Source organism: Hemiscyllium ocellatum, chromosome 14, assembly GCF_020745735.1.
Source record: "Hemiscyllium ocellatum isolate sHemOce1 chromosome 14, sHemOce1.pat.X.cur, whole genome shotgun sequence".
In the NCBI taxonomy this organism is placed as follows: Eukaryota; Metazoa; Chordata; class Chondrichthyes; order Orectolobiformes; family Hemiscylliidae; genus Hemiscyllium; species Hemiscyllium ocellatum.
Window position 1 is genome coordinate 63,890,257 of NC_083414.1, and position 24,377 is coordinate 63,914,633.

The 24,377-nt window shown below is 42.9% G+C and overlaps 1 protein-coding gene across 1 annotated transcript in view; it reads left to right on the plus strand.

Annotated features, from left to right (window-relative positions):
* Nucleotides 1-24,377, plus strand: part of ccdc174 (coiled-coil domain containing 174) — a 34,072-nt gene that overhangs the window by 162 nt on the left and 9,533 nt on the right. The window contains exons 2-6 of the mRNA XM_060835746.1: nucleotides 10,848-10,952; nucleotides 11,907-12,007; nucleotides 18,516-18,574; nucleotides 21,321-21,498; nucleotides 23,196-23,291. Coding sequence (XP_060691729.1) covers nucleotides 10,848-10,952; nucleotides 11,907-12,007; nucleotides 18,516-18,574; nucleotides 21,321-21,498; nucleotides 23,196-23,291 — 539 coding nt within the window. The remainder of the gene's footprint in view (nucleotides 1-10,847; nucleotides 10,953-11,906; nucleotides 12,008-18,515; nucleotides 18,575-21,320; nucleotides 21,499-23,195; nucleotides 23,292-24,377) is intronic.

Here is a 24,377-nt window from a genome sequence, read left to right on the forward strand (position 1 = left end):
GTGTGTTGTGAGGATGGAGAGGCAGGCCCCGTGTTAGTCCCCGGCCTACCTGGCTGCTGGGCCTGCCCCCCGCGTCCATTCACCGGGGAGCGGGGGGGCACTGGGGCAGTCGGGGGGCGGGGGGCACTGGGTCAGTCGGGGGGGGCACTGGGTCAGTCGGGGGGGCACTGGGTCAGTCGGGGAGCGGGGGGCACTGGGTCAGTCGGGGGGGGCACTGGGTCAGTCGGGGGGGCACTGGGTCAGTCGGGGGGGCACTGGGTCAGTCGGGGGGGCACTGGGTCAGTCGGGGGGGCACTGGGGCAGTCGGGGGGCAGGGAGCGCTGTCTGTTGAATGCTTTGGATCTAATTAGCAGCTTTCTGAGGCTCACGCGGAATTAAAAACAAATACATCTCAAGTATTTCCTAATCCCTGCACAATCCAAAATACTTCATAAACTGGAGGTCGCCCACAACGTGAATGTTTGTAACAAAAGCAAATATGGCTGGAGAAACTCAGCAGGACTGATAGTGTCTGTGGGAGTGATACAACATCAATGGTTCGGGTCCACTGGCATTTCGTTAGAACCAGACCCGCTGAGTTTCTCCAGCCATTTCTTTTTGTTTCAGGTTTCCAGCATCCAGAGGTCTTTGTTTTATGTTATTGCTTGAACCCTTATTTGTACCGTTTTCTTTCCCTGTCCTTTGTGCTCACTGATTTACATTAGCTCTCGGTCTGACAAAACTTTCATTTCTAAATTCTCATCCTTAAATTCTTGTCCTTTCCTGCCTCTACAATTTGCTCTTACTTTCTGAGAAATCTATCTACCTCTAATTCTGGCCTTTCTGCATCCTTATCTTTTCTTCACTGCCCCTCCCCCAATACTGGGGGTCATGCCTTCAACCCTTGGGTCCTGAACTCTGTGATGCCGCCACTGAACAACCTCTCCCTCTCCTCTGTCAAAGCCATCTTAAGAGTTACATCAGTAGCCAATCTTTTAATCTATCCAAATGGCCTGGATTTTGTGGTCAGCATCAAACAAACTATGAATTGAATTGAATTGAATTTATTGTCACGTGTACTGAGACACAGTGAAAAGTTTTGTCTTGCAAGCAAAACAGGCAGATCAGTGTTAAATAGCAAAGATAAGTAAATAATAGATAAACAGCAGCAAAACAACAACATAGGTACAGGCGAATTCTAAGAGTTTGTGAGTCCATTCAGTATTCTAACAACAGTAAGGTAGAAACTGTTTCACAACCGGCTGGTGTGTGTGTGTGTTCAGGCTTCTATTCCTTCTTCCCAATGGTAGACATTGTAGAAAAGTATTGCCAGGGTGGGATGGATCTTTGAGAATGCTGGTGATCTTTCCTGGATAGTAGGCTTGGTAGATGGATTCTGGAGATGGGAGGTTGGCCTTTGTGATTGTCCGGGTTACTCTCTGTAACCGTCTCCAATCTTGAATGGTACAGTTGCCATATCAGGTAGTGATACATCCAGGCAGTATGCTCTCGATGCACCTATAAAAGTTTGGCTGTCATGCCAAATTTTCTCAGTTGCCTGAGGAGGAAGAGACATTGTTGGGCCTTTGTAATCAGAGTGTCCACATGAAGAGTCCAGGAAAGCTTGTTGTGGATGACTACTCCCAGGTGCTTGACACTCTCCACTCATTCCACCTCTGCGCTGTTAATGTATAGGGGGCATGAGTAATATCCCGCAGAAAGTCAGTAATGAGTTCCTTGGTTTTACCGGTATTGAGAGCTAGGTTGTTCTCGGTGCACCATTTTTCCAGGTCTTCCACCTCCCGTCTGTAGTCTGTTTTGTTGTCATCTGAGATTTGACCAACTATGGTGGTGTCATCAGCGAACTTATAAATGGCATTAGTCTGGAAGTTGGCAATGCAGTCATGGGTATACAGTGAGTACAGTCGGGGACTGATATGCACCCCTGGGGGTGGGGGGGGCTCCAGTGTTGCGTGTTAGTGAGGATGGAATATTGTCTCCATTCTTCACTGATTGTGGCCTATGTAGTGGAAGAATCATTCCATATTCTTTAAAGATTACAAGGAGATGCAGAAAATGCCTTACGAAGTTAAACTTTAATTTGCAAAGAAAAGCTGTGACAATCAGCCAATGGCTTCCCAATTGCTCACAAGTCCTTTATCTCACTGCAGTTTATACAGTTGTTGTTCCCGTGTTTATTGGATAACATTAGCATAACCATCATACTGGCTTGCTTTGTCTTTCTAAACTAATCATTGTCTGCCACACTGATTTCCAAAATTACACTTAACCTATCACAGTGTGCTACCATTATCTGTTACTGGAGCTCTGTAATATGACTCTGTGCACACATTACAGCACTAAGTTAATGACATAACTGCCAGAGTAACTTCCATACCTGTGGGTCAGGAAACTGAGGATCCAGTTGCAGAGAATGGGGTTTAGTCCAAGATCACTAAGTTGAGTAATCAGTCTTAAGGGGATAATAGTGTTGAAGACTGAACTGTAGTCAATGAGTAGGATTCTTACATAGCTGTTCTTGGTGTCATGATATTGTAGGGAGGAGTGAAGGGCAAATGATATGGATTCTGACGTGGATCGGTTGGTCCGATAGGCAAATTGGAGTTGGTCAAGAGTAGTGGGGAGTCTGGAGTTGATTAATGCCATGACCAGCCTTTCAAGCACTTTATGACCATTGAAGTTAGGGCCACTGGGCGGTAGTCATTGGGGCATGCTGCATGAGCCTTCTTAGGTACAGAGATGATGTTGGCCCTCTAGAAACAGACAGGGACAGTGGCCTGCTGCAGGGAGGGGTTAAAGATGTCCGAGAAGACCTCTACAGTTGATCTGCGCATGCTCTGAGTGCACACCTCGTACTCCGTCTGGTCCATCGCTTTCCTTGGATGCACGTGAAGGAAAATTGATCTGACCTCTGATGCAGTGACTGTCGGGATAGGTTCGTCAGTACTTGTCAGAATAGGTATTACTTCTTCGCCGATATTCTGCTCAAAGCGAGCATAGAAGGCGTTGAGACGATCTGGGAGGGATGTGTCTTTGTCTGCTATCTTGCGCTGTCTGTTTTAAGAACCTGTGATGTCATTCAGTCCTTGCCATAGTTGCCGGGTGTTTGGCTGGGTCTCTAGTTTGGATCGGTATTGGTCCTTGGCTGTCTTAATGGCTCTGCAAAGGCCAGACTTGGATTCCTAATATTTGAGTGGGTCTCCTGATCTGAAGGCCTCACGCCTGGTTTTTGGCAGGTTCCGTATGTCCTGATTCATCCAGGGTTTCCTGTTGGGGAACACCCAGATTGAGGTCCTCAGTATGCAGTCCCTCCACACACTTGCTGATAAAGTCTGTGACGGTGGTGGCCTACTCGTCCAAGGTACCTGTGGACTGTTTGAACACGGCCCAATCAGCCAATTCCAGACAGCGCCAGAGTTGATCCTCTGCCTCCTCCAACCAGCACTGGACCTGTATCCGTGAGGGGGTCTCCTTGAGCTTTTGACTGTAAGCCGGGAGTAGAAACACGGCATTGTGGAAATGAGAGTGGGGGATGGAACGGTAGGCATCGTTCTCAGTGGTGTAGCAGTAATCTAAAATGTTTGGGCTCCTGGTGGGGCAAGTAATGTTCTGGTGGTACTTAGTCAACACCTTCCTTAGATTTGCATTATTAGTTATGTATTGCCTACAGTTTTCTTATAGGCTTTTGAGTGGCAAGTGGAACCTTACAATAGGAGTTGATGCAATGCCGTTTAGAGATGCTTATGCAGGTCACGGAACCAGGGCAAGCAACTGCTTGTCTCTCCAAGCAGATTGAAGAACTCTTAGAGATACAAAGCATGAATCAGGTTATGTAAGTTACAGTATTAAATCTATATATAGTAAGTAAATACAGTGGAGAAGGAAACCAGGATAAAATTAAAGGGAAGTGATGAGAGACAAAAAAATGTAATTTTAGTAATTAAAATCTGATGGAATAATAGTCCATAGTTTGTGTAAAAATCCATTTTCAGTGTTGGAGAAATTATTTGGAAGTAATACACATCCTTTATCCTTTCAACCTGTCTGCAACCTTTGATAAGATTGGCCCCACTGTCTTGATCCAATGGTTTTCTCTTATTATCCAGTGGGTGGGAGTCCTCTCAATTGCTTCCATTCTTCTGTATTTAATCATAGCCAGGGAATCACCTACAATGGCTTCTCTATCAACTCCTGCTCAGTTGTGCCCTAAAGTTCGAGCCTTGGTCCTTTACTATTTCTCATTATAGTCTGTCTCCAGGCAACATCATCTGAAGATGTGATGTCAAGTTGCACATATTTGCTAATGATACCTCACCACATCTTTTCATAATCCATTCATTGTGTTCGGTTATTGTCTCACATTCACTATCAAATGAGCAGAACATTCCTCCATTTAAATATTGGGAAGACTAAAATGATTATTGCTGCTGACTCCATTCCTCTCCCTTATAACTATCCAAGTCTGAAATAGACTGTGATCAAGTTTGACTCCAGACCTTCTGTCTGCTGCTACAGTTGGGTCACCTGCTTGAATGTCCATAATACTGCCTGCCTCTGTTCCTGCCTTGGTTTATCAATGACTGCAATTCTTGTTCATCCCTTTATTACGTCTAGATTGGACTATTCCAATGTGCTTCTAACTAACTTCCAAGGTTCTGCCATTCGTAAACTTGAGGTTCCTGTGTCATGAGTTGTGCCAATGTTTTGTTCAACCATGACCCCTCTACTTGCTGACTTAAGTTGACTTCAGATTGACAGTGCCTTGATTTTAAAATTTCCAAACTTGTTTTCTCTCCAGGACTTTGCTTTGTACCTAGTTCTGTAACCTCCTCAAGCTCGGAGCCCACCTAATGTCTGTGCTGTTCTAATTCTTGCTTCCTTGTGCGTATCTGATTTTGATTGCTCCAATATTGGTGGCCATGCCTGGACTTGCACAGACACAAGGCTCTGGAATTTCCTCCCTACACTTCTCTGTCTCTCCCTCTTCTTCCTCTTTTAGGATAACCGTTAAAACCTGTTTCTTTGACCTAATTTTAGGTCATCCACCCCATAGCACTTTTTGTGGAGTGAAGTGTCTGGATTGGTAGAATGGGTACAGAACAGAAGGAGGCCAATGAGCCTGTCATTACTGTTCAAGAGGGCCACTTAGCCACTGCCATTCCTCATAGTCTTATGAATCCTTTCCTTTCCCCCATTATGTTTGAAACCTGTAATCCAGCCGCCTTCATTGGGCGCTCCGAAATGCAAAAACCAACAGAACTGTGGATGCTATAAATCAGAAATGAAACAGAAATTGCTGGAAAAGTTCAGCAGGTCTGACAGCATCTGTGGAGAGAAATCAGAGGAAGGGTCACCAGATCTGAAACGTTAACTCTGATTTCTCTTTGCAGATGTTGCTAGAGCTGCTGAGCTTTTCGAGCAACTTCTGTTTTGTCTCTGACATGCACACCATTTTGCTTTCCCCAGCATGTCACCTTCAGCTCTTTTACCAATCCCTTCAATCGGTGCCTTCTGATTCTTAAACACTTTCATCAAAGGGAACAGCTTTTCATCTATTCTGTCAAGACCTCTCATGATTTTGAACATCTGTTTTGAGGTTTTTATGTTAAAAGCAGTATAAGTTGTTAAGAATTAGGACTTACCACACCAGTCAACATTCATTTGCAGTTCAGTAGACATTTTCTGGGATATTCTTTCAGTATTTAGTGGGTGTGTGCCATAGCCTTTCCCTGTTTAAGTGAATGGATGTGTTGAGGCCTGTGGAAGAGCAGGAAGATTTGCACATCAGCTCTCTGATTTCCGGATTATGTGCTCCAGCCATGATATAGTGGTTGAACTAAAATCTTTTTACTCGTGGGAAGAAACACAGTGATTGAGCTACTACTGTTGCAAATTCAGCCTTTGGCTTTCCTGATCGTTATCCAGTGAACTGGAAAGTCTGTGTGTGTGAGACTGTACAAGCTTAGGCCTAGCTGTGATGCCTCTGACAGTTGAATAGGTTATAGCTGGTCATTGTTTCAACGTGTGCACACAAGTTTCAACTTGTGCACTATAACAAAGTGCTAATAGAGTGGTTTTACCTACCATCAAATAATACTTCTGTGAGGGAAAAATGAAAAGTGGTTGCAACTAGTAAAATGCACATGTTATTCTTTGTAAAGAGAATACCTTTGTATTGGCCTTTCTTACACCAACAAGCATTGATTTCTCTGAGCAAGATTATTAACTGGGGCACTATAACCCTTAATTGCTGATAGCTGTCTGGTTTGAAAAAAACATAAAAGCAGTTTTTCTAAGATGGATAAAATGCATTTGTGGTTTGATTTTTGACGTCATTTCCTTTGGTCCATAAATAACGTTATAATGAGAACTCCTCCAGCAGTGGGCAGCTGTCATTTTCAGTTGTATCACACTACTTTCCATCATTCTCAAATTGTCACATTTGGAAAACATCTTCCAGGCCTTCAGTGTTACAATTGTCAGTGAGAGCACAATTGTGACGATCTGAATTAAATAGAATAAGAGTCCAGAACAGAGAACTGACCAACTTGTTGGCTTAAATTTCAGGTTACAAGTTGCGAGGTTTCCTCAAACCACCATTGAGCAGTAAAGCACAATGAGTAAAAGCAAGATTGAACATTACTGGAGAACTTAGTTCAATCAGCTTACTGTCACTGATGGGAAAGGTTCTAGATCGTTTCCTTTATTTTCTCACAGGATATGGGCTTACTGGCAAACTCTGCATTCATTGTCCATCCTCAACTACCCTTGAACTGAATAGCCTGCTAAACCATTTGGGAGGGCAGCTCAGAGTCAGCCACATTGCTGTGGGTCTGCGATCATATAAAGGCCAGACAAGGTGGTAAAGATGGCAGATTTTCTTCTCTAAATGGCCATTATTGAACTAGCTGGGTTTCTGCACAGTCAGCGATACTTGTCACGTTGACACTGACATAGAATCCCAGCAGTGCAGAAACGGGCCATTTGGTCCCACAAGTCCACACTCCGAAGAGTGTCCCACCCAGACCCATTCCCTTATTCTATTACTCTATATTTCCCCTGACTAATGCACCTAACCGGCACATCCCTGAACACTACGGGCAAGTCAGCATGGTCAGTCCTCCTAATCTGCACATCTTTGGATTGTGGGAGGAAACCAGTGCACCCGGAAGAAACCCACGCAGACGATGGGAGAATATGCAAACTCCACACACACAGTCACCAAGGCTGGAATCAAACCTGGTTCCCTGGCGCTGTGAGGTAACATTGTTAACCGCTGAGCCACCATGTCACCCCCACGGTCACGGTCTCCATCACTAAGATTTATTTAATATTCTAGGTTTATTGGCTGAACTTAAATTCCAGCAGCAACTGTGGTGCAATTTGAACCTATATCCCCAGAACATTAGATTTTGCCTTTAAACTGCTTGTTCAGTGATATTACCTCCCTGCCCACTGTCTCCTGATTTTCATATGTTCAACGGTGTTATGAAACATGTCAATCAGAAAATTTGACACTTTATTTTTAGGCAGGCTGTTATCTATTTAGCTGCACGTTACCTAATTTCACCCTCATTTTTGTCATGAGTCTATCATGGGGTACCTTATCAAAGGTCTTATGAAAATAATCATGTGACATTTACTGAATTGCCCCTGTCTATTCTTCAACCAGATAACGGAAAAAATGAAAAAATTCTGTCAGGCTAGTTAACTGTGGCTTTGAAGGGTGGAGTAGTCTTAAAAATAAAAACAGGGCCTCAGAAACCTCTCCGTTCCACTTTGAGAATTCTGTACCTACATCTCCGTCTCCAGAGTGAAGTCAGGTGTGACATACTTGTTCAATAAGCTGCCACTGTCCTGTGGCTCCACACACAGATTGCCCCATTGATCCCTAAAGGACCCGGCTCTTTCCCTGGTTATCCTGTTTCCCTTAATATGCTTACAGAATATCTTGGGATTCTTCCTAATCTAGACCCGCTAGTGTTTCTTTCGTGTTCTCTCTTTGCTCCCCTAATTGCTTTCTTAAATTCTTCTCCGCTGGGGCCTTTGTTGATTTGCTGCCTTTGCAAGTGTTAAAAGCTTCTCTTTTTTTCTTGTTATTGGGTCCTGAATATTCCTAGATATCCAGGGTTTTCCGGGCTTGTTACTCCTACATTTCATCCTAAAGGGAACGTGTCAGGCTGGACTCTCACCAAGCCTAGTTTGAATGTCCCCACTCTTCTGCTGTAGATATACCCACAAGCATTTGCTCCCAGTCTACATTGGCTAGATCCTGTCTTATTTTAATAAAATTTGCCTTCCCACATTCTAAAACATTATTTTTCTGCAGGCCATCTTTTTTCCCCCTCAAATGAATTGTTTTGTGGTTCCAGTCACAAAAATGCTCCCCCACAGCTACCTCGGACTCTTGATTCATGTGAATGCCTTTTGTTTTGTAGCTGCTTCCTAATTTACATTTATATAGCACCTTTCATGATCTCAAAGTACTTTACGGTAAATGAATGTTGTGACTGGTTGTAGGAAATACAGTAGCCAGTTTGTACTGTATAATGCAAGCACCCACAAACAACAGTGGTAGACAGCTAAGAGTAAGCTGCTAGCCCTTTTAAACAGGAGCATGATGAAAACTCAGTAAAGACCATTTTGAAGGCAGTGCACAAGGGCAGGTTAGCAGTTTCATTTATCATGGAATCACAGAATGCCTACAATGTGGAAACAGGCCCTTCAGCCCAACAAATCCACACCAACCCTCTGAAGAGTAACCCATCCAGACCCATTCCCCTACATTATATTTACCCCTGACTAATGCATTGAACCTACACATCCATGAACACTGCAGACAATTTTAGCACAGCCAATTCAACTGACCTGCACATCTTTGGACTGTGGGAGGAAACCGGAGCACCCGGAGGAAACCCACACAGACACGGGGAGAATGTACAAACTCCACACCGACAGTCGCCCAAGGCTGGAATTGAACCCAGGTCCCTGGTGCTGTGAGGCAGCAGTGCTAACCACTGAGCCACTGGATTTCAAAGAGGAAATTACTACCCTATTAGTTTCAATCTTGTCAGATGTGAGAGACAAATAGTGCAAACGAATAAATAATCTGTATTTAGAAAATATTTATTGCAATATTAAGTCAGCCCTGAGCAAAACTTTGTTAATGCAAGCAAAGTTCTCAGGAATTCATAAAACTCTTCAAAACCAGAGAATTGTCTTTGAAATATAGTCTTTGTTGTTGTTGGCTTGAAAGCATCCCATATATACAGAGGAAGACCCCCCCCACCCCTCAAACAGCAAGGCTGTAAGTGTTTGAGGGAGGCAGATTCCCAGCTCTTTAATGAAGAGTGTCATTGGTTCTTTTGCATGACCTGAACAGGCTGATGTGTAACCTGTCATCTAAATGAAAGTATCTCTGGGGCATTGTAGCTGTCCCTAAGTATTACACCTAAGCATTAGCCTGGACTATATACTACATTCCTGGCGTAGGATTTAAGTCACAGCATTTTCAGAGGCAGGAATATTTCCATATGAATAACAGCAAGTTATTCAATTCCGGAGCCTGTTCGACCATCCAGTTTGACCATTATTGATCCATGTGACACCTTGAAAGCTTTCATTGAGAGCTCCAGGTGCCACTCCTATCCAACGCTGACCAAAGGAACTGTTTAAGGGGCACAGTGTCTGATGTGACAAAGCTCCTCTTTTTATCAAGGATTTTGCTGTCCTTGGCTTTTTTTCAGGGAGGTTGTAAACGTTACTGACTCCGAAAAGTCTGGGTTAAAGGGTTTTAGGGCCAATACTTGGTCAGGCAGAAGGCGTTCAAGTTTTAAAAAAAAACTTGTATATTGAAAGGGGAGTGGCCGGTTCTCTCGGCTCAGTTTTACTCCGGATTTGGTTTGGTGTTTAGCAGTAATGTGGAAAAAGCTGCTGGACCCTGAAGCAGATCCAGGCTGGTACTCTCTCTCTCTGACTCCCATCTGTAAGAACTTGTGTTTTTTTTTACATTTTTGTGTTTATGAGGATAGTTGCAAGTATTTGGAACAGTATCATTAAGTTGGGGTGATTGGTTGGGTTTTCGGAGAGATTAAGTTATTCGGTATTCTGTTTTCTGTTGTTAGTGTTTCATTCAGTAATCTTGTAAATAAATTCTGTTTTGTTTAAAACTAAGTGGTTTGTCCAGCTGATTTGGAATATCCACTGTACACCTACTTAAAACAACTTGCAAAGTTAGGGCCTAGTCTATCATCTTGAAATGTTTTGAGGGGGGTGTAGCCTTGTCCATGACAATGTCAATTCTTAATTTTGACCTGAAAATGTTTTGCAATTCTTCGAACAATGGAGGGAAAATTAGTGTATTTATTACTATCACATAGAGCTCTGGATAGAAAGTAAATTATCTTCTCATAGCAACTACAATGTTTGCGTTTAATAAACTAGTGTTCCATTTCATCTTTAAAAGTGATTCCTTTGTTGTCCGTTTATATTGTATGCCATCAGCATATTAGGCTAGGCAACATCCGAGGAGCAGGAGAATCGACGTTTCGGGCATAAGCCCTTCCTCGGGCAGGATTCCTGAAGAAGGGCTTATGCCCGAAACGTCGATTCTCCTGCTCCTGGGATGCTGCCTGGCCTGCTGTGTTTTTCCTGCACCACGGTTTTCAACTCTGGTCTCCAGCATCTGCAGTCCTCACTTTCTCCATCAGCATATTAGGTCTGCTGTCTTTCATGGCAGGACACAATATTTCTGTATCCACCTGATATGCAATTCTTGGGATTTTTAATTTACAAATTGTTCCAACAACCCTGTATTGTTATTGAAAAGGAAAAATTCTGTGTTTCAGCTGGTGGATCTGAAGGCAGAACTTTACCGGAAACAGGAGGAATTCAAACAGGATAAACTTTTGAAAGAAGCGGGGGCTCCATTTAAAGCAAAACCAGTGAACAAGGTAGGAGTGTTGTAACTGTCATTGCTACTGTTTCTCATCGGGCTCGTAGAGGTCATGGAATTTGCCAAGTGACAATCATGTTACTATTAATGTCTGTGTGAATGTTGTGCTCAGTGAGTGAGGGAAAGCATCTGACAGTCATTTTGTCTTTTCAGTTCGATTTGGAGAGACGTAGTCGGTGAGGTGAAAGCATCTCACAGGATGCAATATTGTCACATCAATGTCCATTAACTTCAGTTTAATTTTCCTTTTTCTTTGAGTGTTTATGTCAGTGTTCGAAAGCAGCCTTGTGATGACACTGTTCTTGAGTCACACTGACTTTAATTGCTCTTGAGAAATGGCAGACTGGTGCCCATTGAAGTTCTTAGTGAGCTAGGTTTTGTTTTAGTTGTTTTTCTCTGATTGTGCCTTCACTCTCACCAAACAGATGAGGAGAGTCTTTCTTTCTCCCAAGTGTGTGTTAGCAGGAGAAGACTGGGTAGATCAACATAAACTATTTCCACTGGGTGGGGATTCTGGAACTAGCCAGCAAAGTCTAAGAATTAGGGCTAGACTATTCAGAAGAGATGTGAGGAAGCACTTTGACACTCAAACAGGATGGTAGACGTATGGAACTCCCTTCGCTGTATGTATGAGAATATTTATCTTTCAATTTCAGCTTGTAAGTTATTTCTAGATAAACATTGTCCATACCTAAATCATTTCAGGTTGGGGCTGAGACACATTATTGGCGGTGTGTTTGATAGTGGCGAACTGTGACAGTATTGGAAAGCATTCAGTCTCCCTCACATGCCACACCTTGATGACTAACCAAGCATTTCTTAAAAAAATAAATCACTGCTTTGTACTTTTTTCTGAAACTGAGATTGCCTTATTGGGCATTACTTGACAACACCTGTCGTATTCGTGGAGATGCAGGGAAATCTTAAACTGATGATCTGTAAATTTTAACAGAAGCCAACTATCTGGACCAAGCAAAATGCCGGGGTTTTAAATCGGGCTGAGAAGGACATAGAAGAAAGCATTGAGGAACAGCAGACTCTCGATAAATCAAAGTAAGAGTTTGATCTGAAATTTATATTCAATGTGAGTCAATATCCTAGAATGGTAATTGTTATTAACTGTTTAGTGAGACTTCAATTGACAACCTAATATCTTTGGATAAACATTGTTGGCTGTTGCTGGGGAAACCACTGATGTCTATAATGAAGGATGTGGTAACTGAATACTTCACAAATTTTCAACCAATCAAGGAGAGCCGGTATGGATCCGTGTCTGGTAGGTCTTGCCGTCAAATCTTATTGAAGTTTTTGAAGAGGTGACTAAAATAGTGGACTGGGAAACGTCTATGGATGTTGTTTATATGGATTTCCAGAAGGCATTTGATAAAGCCCCACATCAGAGACTGTTAAGTAAAGTCGAAGCCCATGGAATTGAGCACAAATTATTGATATGGCTGGGAAACTGGTTGAGTGACTGGTGACAGAAAGTAGAGATAATGAGTAGGTTATTAAATTGGCAGGATGTGACCAGTAGTGATCCACAAGGATCTATGTTAGGGCCTCAATTACTCGCGTTATTTATTCATGATTGGATTATTGGATAATTGCATATAAAGGCATATATCCAATTTTTTTTGATGGCACTAACCTAGGTGACATTGTAAACAGTGTGTTTGATAGCATAAAATTGCAAAGGGAATTTGATAGACCGTGTGAATAAGCAGAATTGTGGCAGATAGAATTCAATGTAAGCAAGTGTAAGGTTATCCATTCAGAACTCACAAAGGAGCGATCAGGGAACTTTCTAGATGGTTTGGAGTTAAATACAGTAGATGTTCAGAGAAACTTGGACATTCAGGAGTACAGATCTTTAAATGCCACAACAAGTGCAGAAAATAATCCTGAAGAAGGGCTCACGCCCAAAACATCGATTCTCCTGCTCCTTGGATGCTGCCTGACCTGCTGCGCTTTTCCAGCAACACATTTTCAGCAGAAAATAATCAAGAAAGCTAATGGAATACTGACCACTATATCTAAGAGGACTGGAATGCAGGGATGGTGCAGTTATGCAAAACCTTGGTTAGTCCCCATTTGTAGTGCTGCAAGCAGACCTGGGCACCACATTTGAGGAAGGATATATTGGCCTTTGAGTGAGTACAATACATGTTACATGATATCTGAGCTAAATCATGAGGAGAAACTCTGCATATTTGTCCTGTTTTCTCTAGAATTTAGAAGGTTAAGGGGTGATCTGATCAAAGTTTTCAAGATATTAGCAGGAAAAGACTGGGTAGATCAACATAACCTATTTCCAGTGGTTGGGGATTTTGGAACTAGCCAGAAAAGTCTCAGAATTGGGGCTAGACCATTCAGAAGAGATGTGAGGAAGCACTTCGACACACAAAAAGGATGGTAGATGTATGGAACTCTCTCCTAGAAACAGCAGTGGGTGCTGGATCAGTTGTTAATTTTAAATCTGAGATGGATAAATATTTGTCAAAGCGAAGGTATTAAAGGATATGGGTCAAAGGCAGAAGTATATGAAGTTAGGCCACAGATTAGCTATGATCTCGTTGAATGTCGGAACAGGCTCAAGGGGCTGAATGGCCTACTGCTGTTCCTATGAATGGTGTATTATATTCCAGTCACCTACTGGAATGCAATGGTATTGACAGGGGAGGTGGTTGGGAATTGGTGCTATTTTATCTTGTTGTGATCATGAACATGTTTGTCCTTGTAAATTTCCTTCCTTTTTTTGGAAGCTGCACAAAGCTAGGGAAGTGGGAGGGTGACTCTGCTGAATGGGAGAATTCAACACTTGGCTAAGGATATATTCAAATTTGGGATCTGTCTATCCCATCTTAAAGGGATCAGTAACTTAATAAAATGGGATTTCAACCTGCTGACTTAGAGTCATAGAGATGTACAACATGGAAACAAACCCTTTGGTTCAACCTAATCTAGTCTCACCTGCCAGCACCTGGACCATATCCCTCCAAACCCTTCCTATTCATATACCCATCCAAATGCCTCTTAAATGTTGCAATTGTACCAGCCTCCACCACTTCCTCTGGCAGCTCTTTCCATACATGTACCACCCTCTGTGTGAAAAAGTTGCCCCTTAGGTCTCTTTTATATCTTTCCCCTCTCACCCTAAACCTATGCCCTCTAGTTCTGGACTCCCCAACCCCAGATAAAAGACTTTGTCTATTTATCCTATCCATGCTCCTCATGATTTTGTAAACCTCTATAAGGTCACCCCTCGGCCTCCGATGCTCCAAGGAAAACAGCCCCAGCCTGTTCAGCCTCTCCCTATAGCTCAAACCCTCCAACCCTGGCAACATCCTTGTGAATCTTTTCTGAACTCTTTCAAGTTTCACAATATTTTTCCGATAGGAAAGAGACCAGAATTGTACGGAATATTCCAACAGTGGTCTAACCAATGTCCTGTACAGCCGCAACATGACCTCCCAACTCCTGTACTCAATACTCTGACCAATAAAGGAAAGCATACCAAACACCGCCTTCACTATCCTATCTACCTGCGACTCCACTTTCAAGGAGCTATGAACCTGCACTCCAAGGTCTCTTTGTTCAGCAACACTCCCTAGGACCTTGCCATTAAGTGTATAAGTCCTGCTAGGATTTGCTTTCCCAAAATGCAGCACCTCGCATTTATCTGAATTAAACTCTATCTGCCACTTCTCAGCCCATTGGCCTATCTGGTCAAGATCCTGCTGTAATCGGAGATAACCCTCTTTGCTCTCCACTACACCTCCAATTTTGGTGTCATCTGCAAACTTACTAACTGTACCTTTGATGCTCTCATCCAAATCATTTACGTAAATGACAAAAAGTAGAGGACCCAGCACCGATCCTTGTGGCACTCCACTGATCACAGGCCTCCAGTCTGAAAAACAACCCTCCACCACCACCCTCTGTCTTTTGCCTTTGAGCCAGTTCTGTATCCAAATGGCTAGTTCTCTCTGTATTCCATGAGATCTAACCTTGCTAATCAGTCTCCCATGGGGAACCTTGTCGAACGCCTTACTGAAGTCCATATAGATCACATCTACTGCTCTGACCTCATCAATCCTCTTTGTTACTTCTTCAAAAAACTCGATCAAGTTTGTGAGACATGATTTCCCACGCACAAAACCATGTCGACTATTCCTAATCAGTCGTTGCCTTTCCAAATACATGTACATCCTGTCCCTCAGGATTCCCTCCAACAACTTGCCCACCACTGACGTCAGGCTCACTGGTCTATAATTCTCTGGCTTGTCTTTACTGCCCTTCTTAAACAGTGGCACTACGTTTGCCAACCTCCAGTCTTCCAGCACCTCACCTGTGACTATCAGTGATAGAAATACCTCAGTAAGGGGCCCAGCAATCACTTCCCTAGCTTCCCACAGAGTTCGCGGGTACACCTGATCAGGTCCTGCGGATTTATCCACCTTTACCCGTTTCGAGACATGAGCACTTCCTCCTCTGTAATCTGGACATTTTGCAAGATGTCACCGTCTATTTCCGTACAGTCTATATCTTCCATATCCCAGTAAATACTGATGCAAAATATTCATTTAGTATCTCCCCCATTTTCTGTGACTCCACACAAAGGCCGCCTTGCTGATCATTGAGGGTCTCTATTGTCTCCCTGGTTATCCTTTTGTCCTTAGTGTATTTGTAAAAACTCTTCGGATTCTCCTTAACTCTATTTGCCAAAGCTATCTCATGTCACCTTTTTGCCCTCTTAAGTATCCTCCTACAGCCTTTATACTCTTCTAAGGATTCACTCAATCTATCCTGTCTATACCTTTTTCCAAAGTTGCAAACCAATGCAACAGCATATAAAACAGAAATTGCTGCTCCTGGAATTCGAGGAAATCACCTCGAACACCTAAAATACCTCAAAAAAAGGAGCAGCTGTTACAGCTAGAAATCTTTTCCATCGTCCATCTTGGATTACCCAGAATCCTTCATATGCTTCCTCCTTTTTCTTAATCAAACCCTCAATTTCTTTAGTCATCCAGCATTCCCTATACCTACCAGCCTTCCCTTTCCCCCTGACAGGAATATACTTTCTCTGGATTCTTGTTATCTCATTTCTGAAGGCTTCTCATTTTCCAGCCGTCCCTTTACCTGCAAACATCTGCCCCCAATCAGCTTTTGAAAGTTCTTGCCTAATACTGTCAAAATTGGCCTTTCTCCAATTTAGAACTTCAACTTTTAGATCTGGTCTATCCTTTTCCATCATTATTTTAAATCTAACGGAATTATGGTCGCTGGCCCCAAAGTGCTCTCCCACCTCAGTCACCTGCCCTGCCTTATTTCCCAAGAGTAGGTCAAGTTTTGCACCTTCCCTAGTAGGTACATCCACATACTGAATCAGAAAATTGTCTTGTACGCACTTATCAAATTCCTCTCCATCTAAACCTTTAGCACTTTGGCAGTCTTAGTCTATGTTTGGAAAGTTAAGATCCCTTACCATAACCACCCTATTATTCTTACAGACAACTGAGATCTCCTTACAAGTTTGTTTCTCAATTTCCCTCTGACTATTGGGGGGTCTATAATACAATCCCAATAAGGTGATCATCCCTTTCTTATTTCTCAGTTCCACTCAAATAACTTCTCTGTATGTATTTCCAGGAATATCCTCCCTCAGCACAGCTGTAGTGCTATCCCTTATCAAAAACACCATCCCCCTCCTCTCTTGCCTCCCTTTCTATCCTTCCTGTAGCATTTGTATCCTGGAACATTAAGCTGCCAGTCCAGTCCATCCCTGAGCTATGTTTCTGTAATTGCTATGATATCCCAGTCGCATGTTCCTACCCATGCCCTGAGTTCATCTGCCTTCCCTGTTAGGCCCCTTGCATTGAAATAAATGCAGTTTAATATATCAGACCTACCTTGTCCCTGCCTGCCCTGACTGTTTGACTCACTTCTGTTCTCAACTGTACCAGTCTCAGATTGATCTCTTTCCTCATTATCTCCCTGGGTCCCACCCCCCACCCCCCCACCTTACTAGTTTAAATCCTCCTGAGCAGCTCTGGCAAATTTCCCTGCCAGTATATTAGTCCGCTTCCAATTTAGGTGCAATCCATCCTTCTTGTACAGGTCACTTCTACCCCAAAGGAAATTCCAATGATCCAAAAATGTGAACCCTTCTCCCATACACCAGCTCCTCAGCCATGCAGTCATCTGCTCTACCCTCCTATTCCTGCTCTCATTACCTCATAGCACTGGGAGTAATCCAGATATTAGCACTCCCGTAGACCTCCTTTTTAATTTCCTGCCTAACTCTCTGTAATCTCCCTTCAGATTCTCAACCTTTTCCCTTCCTATGTTTTGCAGATATATCTCTACAAAATCCAATATTTGAAAACTACTCTCTTATATAGGTACTACTTGTTACCATATGACCTGATCGCCAAACCCTATCATTACTTTAATGTTTTAAAAAGTAGTTTATGAGGTGTGGGTGTCTCTGACTTGGTCAGCATTTATTGCCCATTCCTAATTACTCAGAGAGCAGTTGAGGGTCAACCAATCGCGTAAGGATGGCAGTTTCTTTCCATAAAGGACATTAGTGAACCAGATGGGCTTTGCAGACAATAGTATCATGGGCACTTACAGCTCCTTTACCTCTCTGTGCAACCTTTTTCTCTCCTTTATTATAAAGCACTCTGAAATGTCATTGTGCACGGTAGGAGTGTTGTATAACTGTAAGTGGCTAACTGTTCTTTCTTGAGCCCCTCTGATCATTCTTCTCATCTTGTCAAAAGTTTCCTCACACCATTTCCATCTTTTCATTTCTACATTTGCAGCAATCTCAGTCTTTTCATTTTCTACTTTTGCAAGCCCTTTAAAATTGAAAATCTTATCTTTCTTACACTTCAGTGCTTTTTAAGCTTTTACCATCAGCAGTTTACTATTGCTAAGACTACTGTGTGTTTTCCTCACTCTTTAGACCTCAGTGGTGTCCTCCACTCTACAACAGCACTGCTGTTCACATGAGTATCTCAATTATAATGAACCAGTTGTAAGAAAGACTTGCACTCATAACCACATATTTTCACAATCGTGACATTCCAAAGCACTTTTGGCCCCTTAAATATTTCTTATGAATTGTAATAACTGTTCTAACATAAGGAATATAGCAATCAATTTTCACCCAGTAAGATCCCACAAATGGTTATATGATGCTGACCATATGATTCATGTTTTTGATGATATTGGTTGTATGATGCTAGAGAGCTCCTCTGCTGTCACTGAAATAGTGCCAAGGAATCTTCTATATTCCCCTGGACTCTTGGTCGAAGATTTCATTTTAAAAAATAACGCCTCCATCAGTGTAGCATTGTTTCATTACTGCATAAGGTCTGTCAGTCTGGATTTTGTGCTGAAGCGACTGAATTAATGTGCTTCAAGTAAGGGATTTCCTTTCAAAAGAGCGGGGTTTGATAGATGGGGGGGGTGGTGATAGCAGTGGTTGTACTGCGTAAGAAAATGTCATGTGTTAGCTATTCTAGGCGAAATTAATTTCTGTTTTCTTTAGGCAGAGGCTAGAGGAAAAAGCAAAACTTTATGAACAGATGACAAAAGGGGACTTACCAGGTAATTTGTGGTTTCCAAGTTTTGTTCCGTTTCCACTCTGGATAAACAAGGGCACCTGTTTCTGGGATGTCTCAATCTAAGGTTTAAAGCTCATCTGGGACACTTTGATTTTGACAGGAGGAGTCTGAAGGTTCGAATCACCAGCGTCATCCCTCATTTAATAAATGAGTACAAATTCACAAGAAACATTTTAATTAAAAACAAACCGTCAGTGCTTAATCTGTTTTATTATGTGATATAATGGTATTTAATGTCAGACCTTTGGTGGTCTGGTTGACTACTTCCGTTCTCACTGTGCTAGCCTTTCTCATCAGGTGGAGATGTTTGCAACAGGGCATGACTTTATTGTGCATCTGAGTTAGGCATGTTCTTTTCTTCCACTGGGTTTCTTGTTTTCACGCTATGTAGTTCTCTCTCTGACAGCTCTACGGGCTTCACTTTGATGACCTGTTCCAGCTGTCTCCGAGTGACATTCCAGACCACCGGTAGTAAGCAAGGCTGTCTCATCCTGCCTTTCTTAAGGGGAAAACTTTGTTCCAATGAACCATTTGGCCCATCAAATCTGCACCAAACCTCCGAAGAGGATTCCACCCTAACCCTGTAATCCCAGATTTCCTAAGGCTAATCCGTCTGGACACGACGGGGCAATTTAGCACGGCCAATCCACCTAACCTGCACATCTTTGGACTGTGGGAGGAAACCAGAGCACCCAGAGGAGACCCACACAGACATGGAGAGAACATGATCCCTACAGTGTGGAAACAGGCCATTTGGCCCAACAAGTGCACACCGACCCTCCAAAGAGTAACTCACCCAAACTCATTCCCCTACCTATTAATCTACATTTACTACTGATGAATGTACTTCACCTACACATTCCTGAACACTATGGGCAATTTAGTAAGGCCAATTCACCTGATCTGCACATGTTTAGACTGTGGGAGGAAACCAGAACACCCTGAGGAAATACACGCTGACACGGAGAGAATGTGCAAACTCCACACAGTCACCTGAGGCTGTAATCGAAACTGGATCCCTGGCGCTGAGAGACAGCAGTGCTAACCACTGAGCCACCATGCCAGCTTATGGTGGCTGTGATTAACTTGCATTTATGTCCCACCTTTCAAATACTAAATGTTCACAGGAGATTATCAAACAGACTTTGACAGCAAGACATTTACAAAAGAAAGGGATAGAAAAGATGGAAAGGTTTAGAAAGGGAATTTCAGTTCTTGGAGGTAGCTGAAGCCTGGCCTCAAACAGTGGGTTAGTGAAACGTAACAATTGATAGGTTAAATAGAAAGAAACCCATTCCTGGGCTGGGGAAGGCCAGAGCTATTGAACATAGCTTTAAAATTAGAGTTAGACCATTTCGTAGGGAAGCTGGGATAACCTCTTCATAGCTTGAGATTTCCATCATTCTTTCTATCTATCAGTAGTTCAGAAAGCAGTTGGAGAAGATCAAGTTGGGTCATTCTTCACATACTTATATTTTTATTTAGAGGATTATGTATTACTTCGATGCACCTCCTAATCCAACAACCAATGTTTCATACTGTTTCTGTTTTTTTAAATCGACTTGTTTTGACATATTATACCATACCTCTGTGACCATCGCATCTGAGGAGGTTGAGGGGGTCTAATAACCAGACCTTCTGGCCAGAGGTAGGGACAGTATTGCCAGAGAACCCCCTGAATGTGTCTGTCTATAGGAGCAGTGAGTTCCTACTACCTGCGTATAATTAATACATTATTAACACTCTAGCTCCAAAAGATTGTTGAGGTTAGATCAGTTTAACATTTCAAAACTCTTTTTGCATTTATTTGAAATGTTAACTCTTTTTCTCTATACACAGCTTTGACCTGCTGAGTAATTTCAGCATTTTGGACTTTATTCCAGATTTCTACGTCTTCAGTGTTTTGCTTTTGATTTTTTTTTGACAAGGGTTTTAAGGGGAGATGCCAGTGATAGAAGTAAATCATAGTATTATAGTCTGGAACAGTACAGAAGTAGGCCAGTGATTCCACACTGATCCTCCAAAAAGCATCCCACCCAGACCCAATCTTTGGAGGTTGGAGGAAATCAGACCGCCCAGACAAAAGTCCACACAGACATGGGGAATGTGTGCAAACTACACATAAATGCCTGAGGGTGGAATTGAACCCAGGCCCCTGGCACAGTGAGGCAGCGGTGCTAACCACTGAGCCACCATGGTGCCCTCTGCTGGAGGGACTATTGCTGAGCACCTAATTTGAATAATTTAATCATTCCTACAGCATGAGATCTATTGCCTCAGTGTGCTTTACGTTACTTCAGCGTTCAGTCCATTTCTATATTTTCTATGTTTCCATGCTTGATCACCATCATCAAACTTCTAATTAGCTTCCCTTTTATTCATTTGTGGGGTGAAGCTGCCACTGGCTGAACCCAGAGGCTGTTGAACAGAGTCATAATCTAACTGACTGACTGGCCAAACTGGCTGAAGGCATCCACTCTGAACAGAACTTCAGGGAGGGTTGAACCCATGCTGAATTGGAAATCCTTTTAAGGAACTGCCATTTGAACAGAAAACATAAAACAAAATGTATCTGGGCTTTATTTTTTCGGCCAGAGCTGATTGTTCCTATAGTGAAGCCTGTTTTGAAGAAAAAAATTGAAGTTGTCAGTTTTTTAAAAAAAAAATGTCTCTGCCCTTGTATCTCCTATTCTGCATTACAAACTGGGCGCTCCACTATCCTAAGCCAGATGAAGAAACAGAAAGTATGTACTTGGTCGATTTCACACAGAAGATTTTCGACAAACAGAAAGAGTTGCAGGCTCTACGCGAGAGTGAAGCAGCAAAGAAGATGGTGGAGCGTGAGCAAGGTGAGGACTCAGTGCCTGAGTTGGAAATTCCAGCACCACAGAACCCTGATGAGGAATGGTGAGTATCTCGTACGTACTGGAGAAATCGGTCGTATCCTAGAATTTATGCTTCGTACTGCAAGAAGCAGTGTCAATTACTGGCACTGTTAATTTTATAGTAATGCAATAATAGTCAGCCGCATTTCTGAATGTTTATATTGTTCTCATTTGTTGAGTTTATAACATTCCTATACTGAAAATGTCATTGAGCAGAGAGCTCACAGAAAAATAGCTATAGGAATTCCACAACAGCCTGACACCCTGTTTAGATTTACTCATTAACAGTGGTCACTCAAATGACGTACTAGAGGGTTAACAATACCTATTGTAATGTTCCATTGTACATGTAACCATTTCCAGGAGGGGACTCCAAGACTCCCTTTAAATCTTAGGGTTCAGACAGCACCAAGTTTAAAAAAAACTTGCTTTTATCATTTATATTAATTTTTAAGCAAAGCCTTAAAATATGTTCTCACTTCTTCTAGAAGTTCAGGAGGTCTACAGCTCTGCAATTCAGCATGTTTCCAATTTGGTGTTGAGACAATAGGTGCAGGAGTAGGCCATTTTGCCCTTCGAGCCTGCACCACCATTCAATATGATCATGGCTGATCATCCTCAATCAGTATCCTGTTCCTGCCTTATCTCCATAACCCTTGATTCCACTATCCTTGAGAGCTCTATCCAACTCTTTCTTAAATGAATCCAGAGACTGGGCCTCCACTGCCCTCTGGGGCAGAGCATTCCACACAGCCACCACTCTCTGGGTGAAGAAGTTTCTCCTCATCTCTGTCCTAAATGGTCTACCCCGTATTTTTAAGCTGTGTCCTCTCGTTTGGGACTCACCCATCAGCGGAAACATGTTTCCTGCCTCCAGAGTGTCCAATCCTTTAATAATCTTATACGACTCAATCAGATCCCCTCAGTCTTCTAAACCCAAGGGTATACAAGCCCAGTCGCTCCAGTCTTTCAGTGTAAGATAGTCCTGCCATTCCAGGAATTGACTTTGTGAACCTACGCTGCACTCCCTCATTAGCCAGAATGTCTTTCCTCAAATTTGGAGACCAGAACTGCACACAGTACTCCAGGTGTGGTCTCACCAGGGCCCTGTACAGCTGCAGAAGAACCTCTTTGCTTCGATACTCAATCCCTCTTGTTATGAAGGCCAGCATGCTATTAGCTTTCTTCACTACCTGCTGTACCTGCATGCTTGCTTTTATTGAATGGTGTACAAGAACACCCAGATCTCTTTGTATTGCCCCTTTACCTAAATTAGGTAGTAGTCTGCCATTTAGGTCGTAATCTGCCTTCCTGTTCTTGCCACCAAAGTGGATAACCATACATTTATCCACATTAAACTGCATCTGCCATGCATCTGACCACTCACTTAACCTGTCCAGATCTCCCTATAATCTTCTAACATCCTCCTCACATTTCACCCTGCCACCCAGCTTTGTATCATCAGCAAATTTGTTAATATTACTATTAATACCATCTTCTATATCATTAATATATATTGTAAAAAGCTGCGGTCCCAGCACTGATCCCTGCGGTACCCCACTGGTCACCGCCTGCCATTCCGAAAGGGAGCTTAAATGTATCCATGTTGTGGCACATTTTCACATCTGTACTAGCTGTTATCTCTGTAAGGGATGATCACATTGAAGTTGGAATTGAGGGCTGTACTTTTCTGTGTGTTTCATTACCCTTCGTCTCTAGGGTTGACTACGTAGATTCCTTAGGCCGATCCAGAAGATGCATGAAGAAAGATTTGTCAGGACTACTTGCTATGGACAAGGATCTAAGAGGACCAAGGTAACTATGAAATTAAAACCAAGATGTTTTTCCCAGCATCTGCAGTATTTTGCTTTTGTAGTAATGAATAATGTGCCTTTACAGAGAATGAACTACAGGAACGGAGGTAGCAATGGGCACTTTGAGAAATTGAATAGGGAAAGGTACCTGCACCTTGTAGGAACGTAATCAGAATCTTTGTGAATGTTTATAATTTTATTTAAGCAAATATTTGTATCGCTACGACCGACATTGGTATTGGATAATTAGAACACTTCATTATTATTTATACCAACTATTCCTAACTGTACAACAAAACATCCCCTATAGTGCCTCAGCCACGCCCAGTTTGTTGCAGTATTGATGGAATGCTACATTATTGAAGGCTCTTGTTCCTCTATCAGCCTGGACATGAATTCTTCCAAACCAACCTATCCTGCCAACCCATTGTCTCAACCTGCTCCTGTCCCACTGAACTCACCTTTGCATACCTTGACACCGTGCTGTCCCCCTTATTCCTGGAACTCCCCACCTAAGTTCAGGACACCACCCACGGCCCTTCACCTCCTCCAAGACTTTTGTTTCTCCTGTCTCCTGTCCTCTGTACCTTATCTCCACCATGGGCATCCAGTCGCTGTATGCATCGATCCGCCATGACGAAGGCCTCCAAGCTCTCCGTTTCTTCCTCTCACGCCATCCCAAACACACTACCCATCCACCGACACCCTCATCCGCCTGGCTGAACTGGTCATTATCCTTGACGACTTCTCCTTCCAATCCTCCCACTTCCTCCAAACCAAAGGGTATCCATGACACCCGCACGGGCCCCAGCTATGCCTGCCTCTTCGTCGGGTACGTGGAACAGTCCACCTTCCGCAGCTACACTGGCACAACCCCCCACCTTTTCCTCTGCTACATCGATGACTGTATCGGCACTACCTGATGCTCCCACAACTGGGGTTGAACACATCATCAACTTCACTAACAACTTTCACCTCGGCCTTAAATTCACCTGGTCCATCTCGGACACCTCCCGCCCCTTCCCGGACCCCTCCATCTCCATTTCAGGTGACCGAATAAACACTGACATTTGCTACAAACCCACCA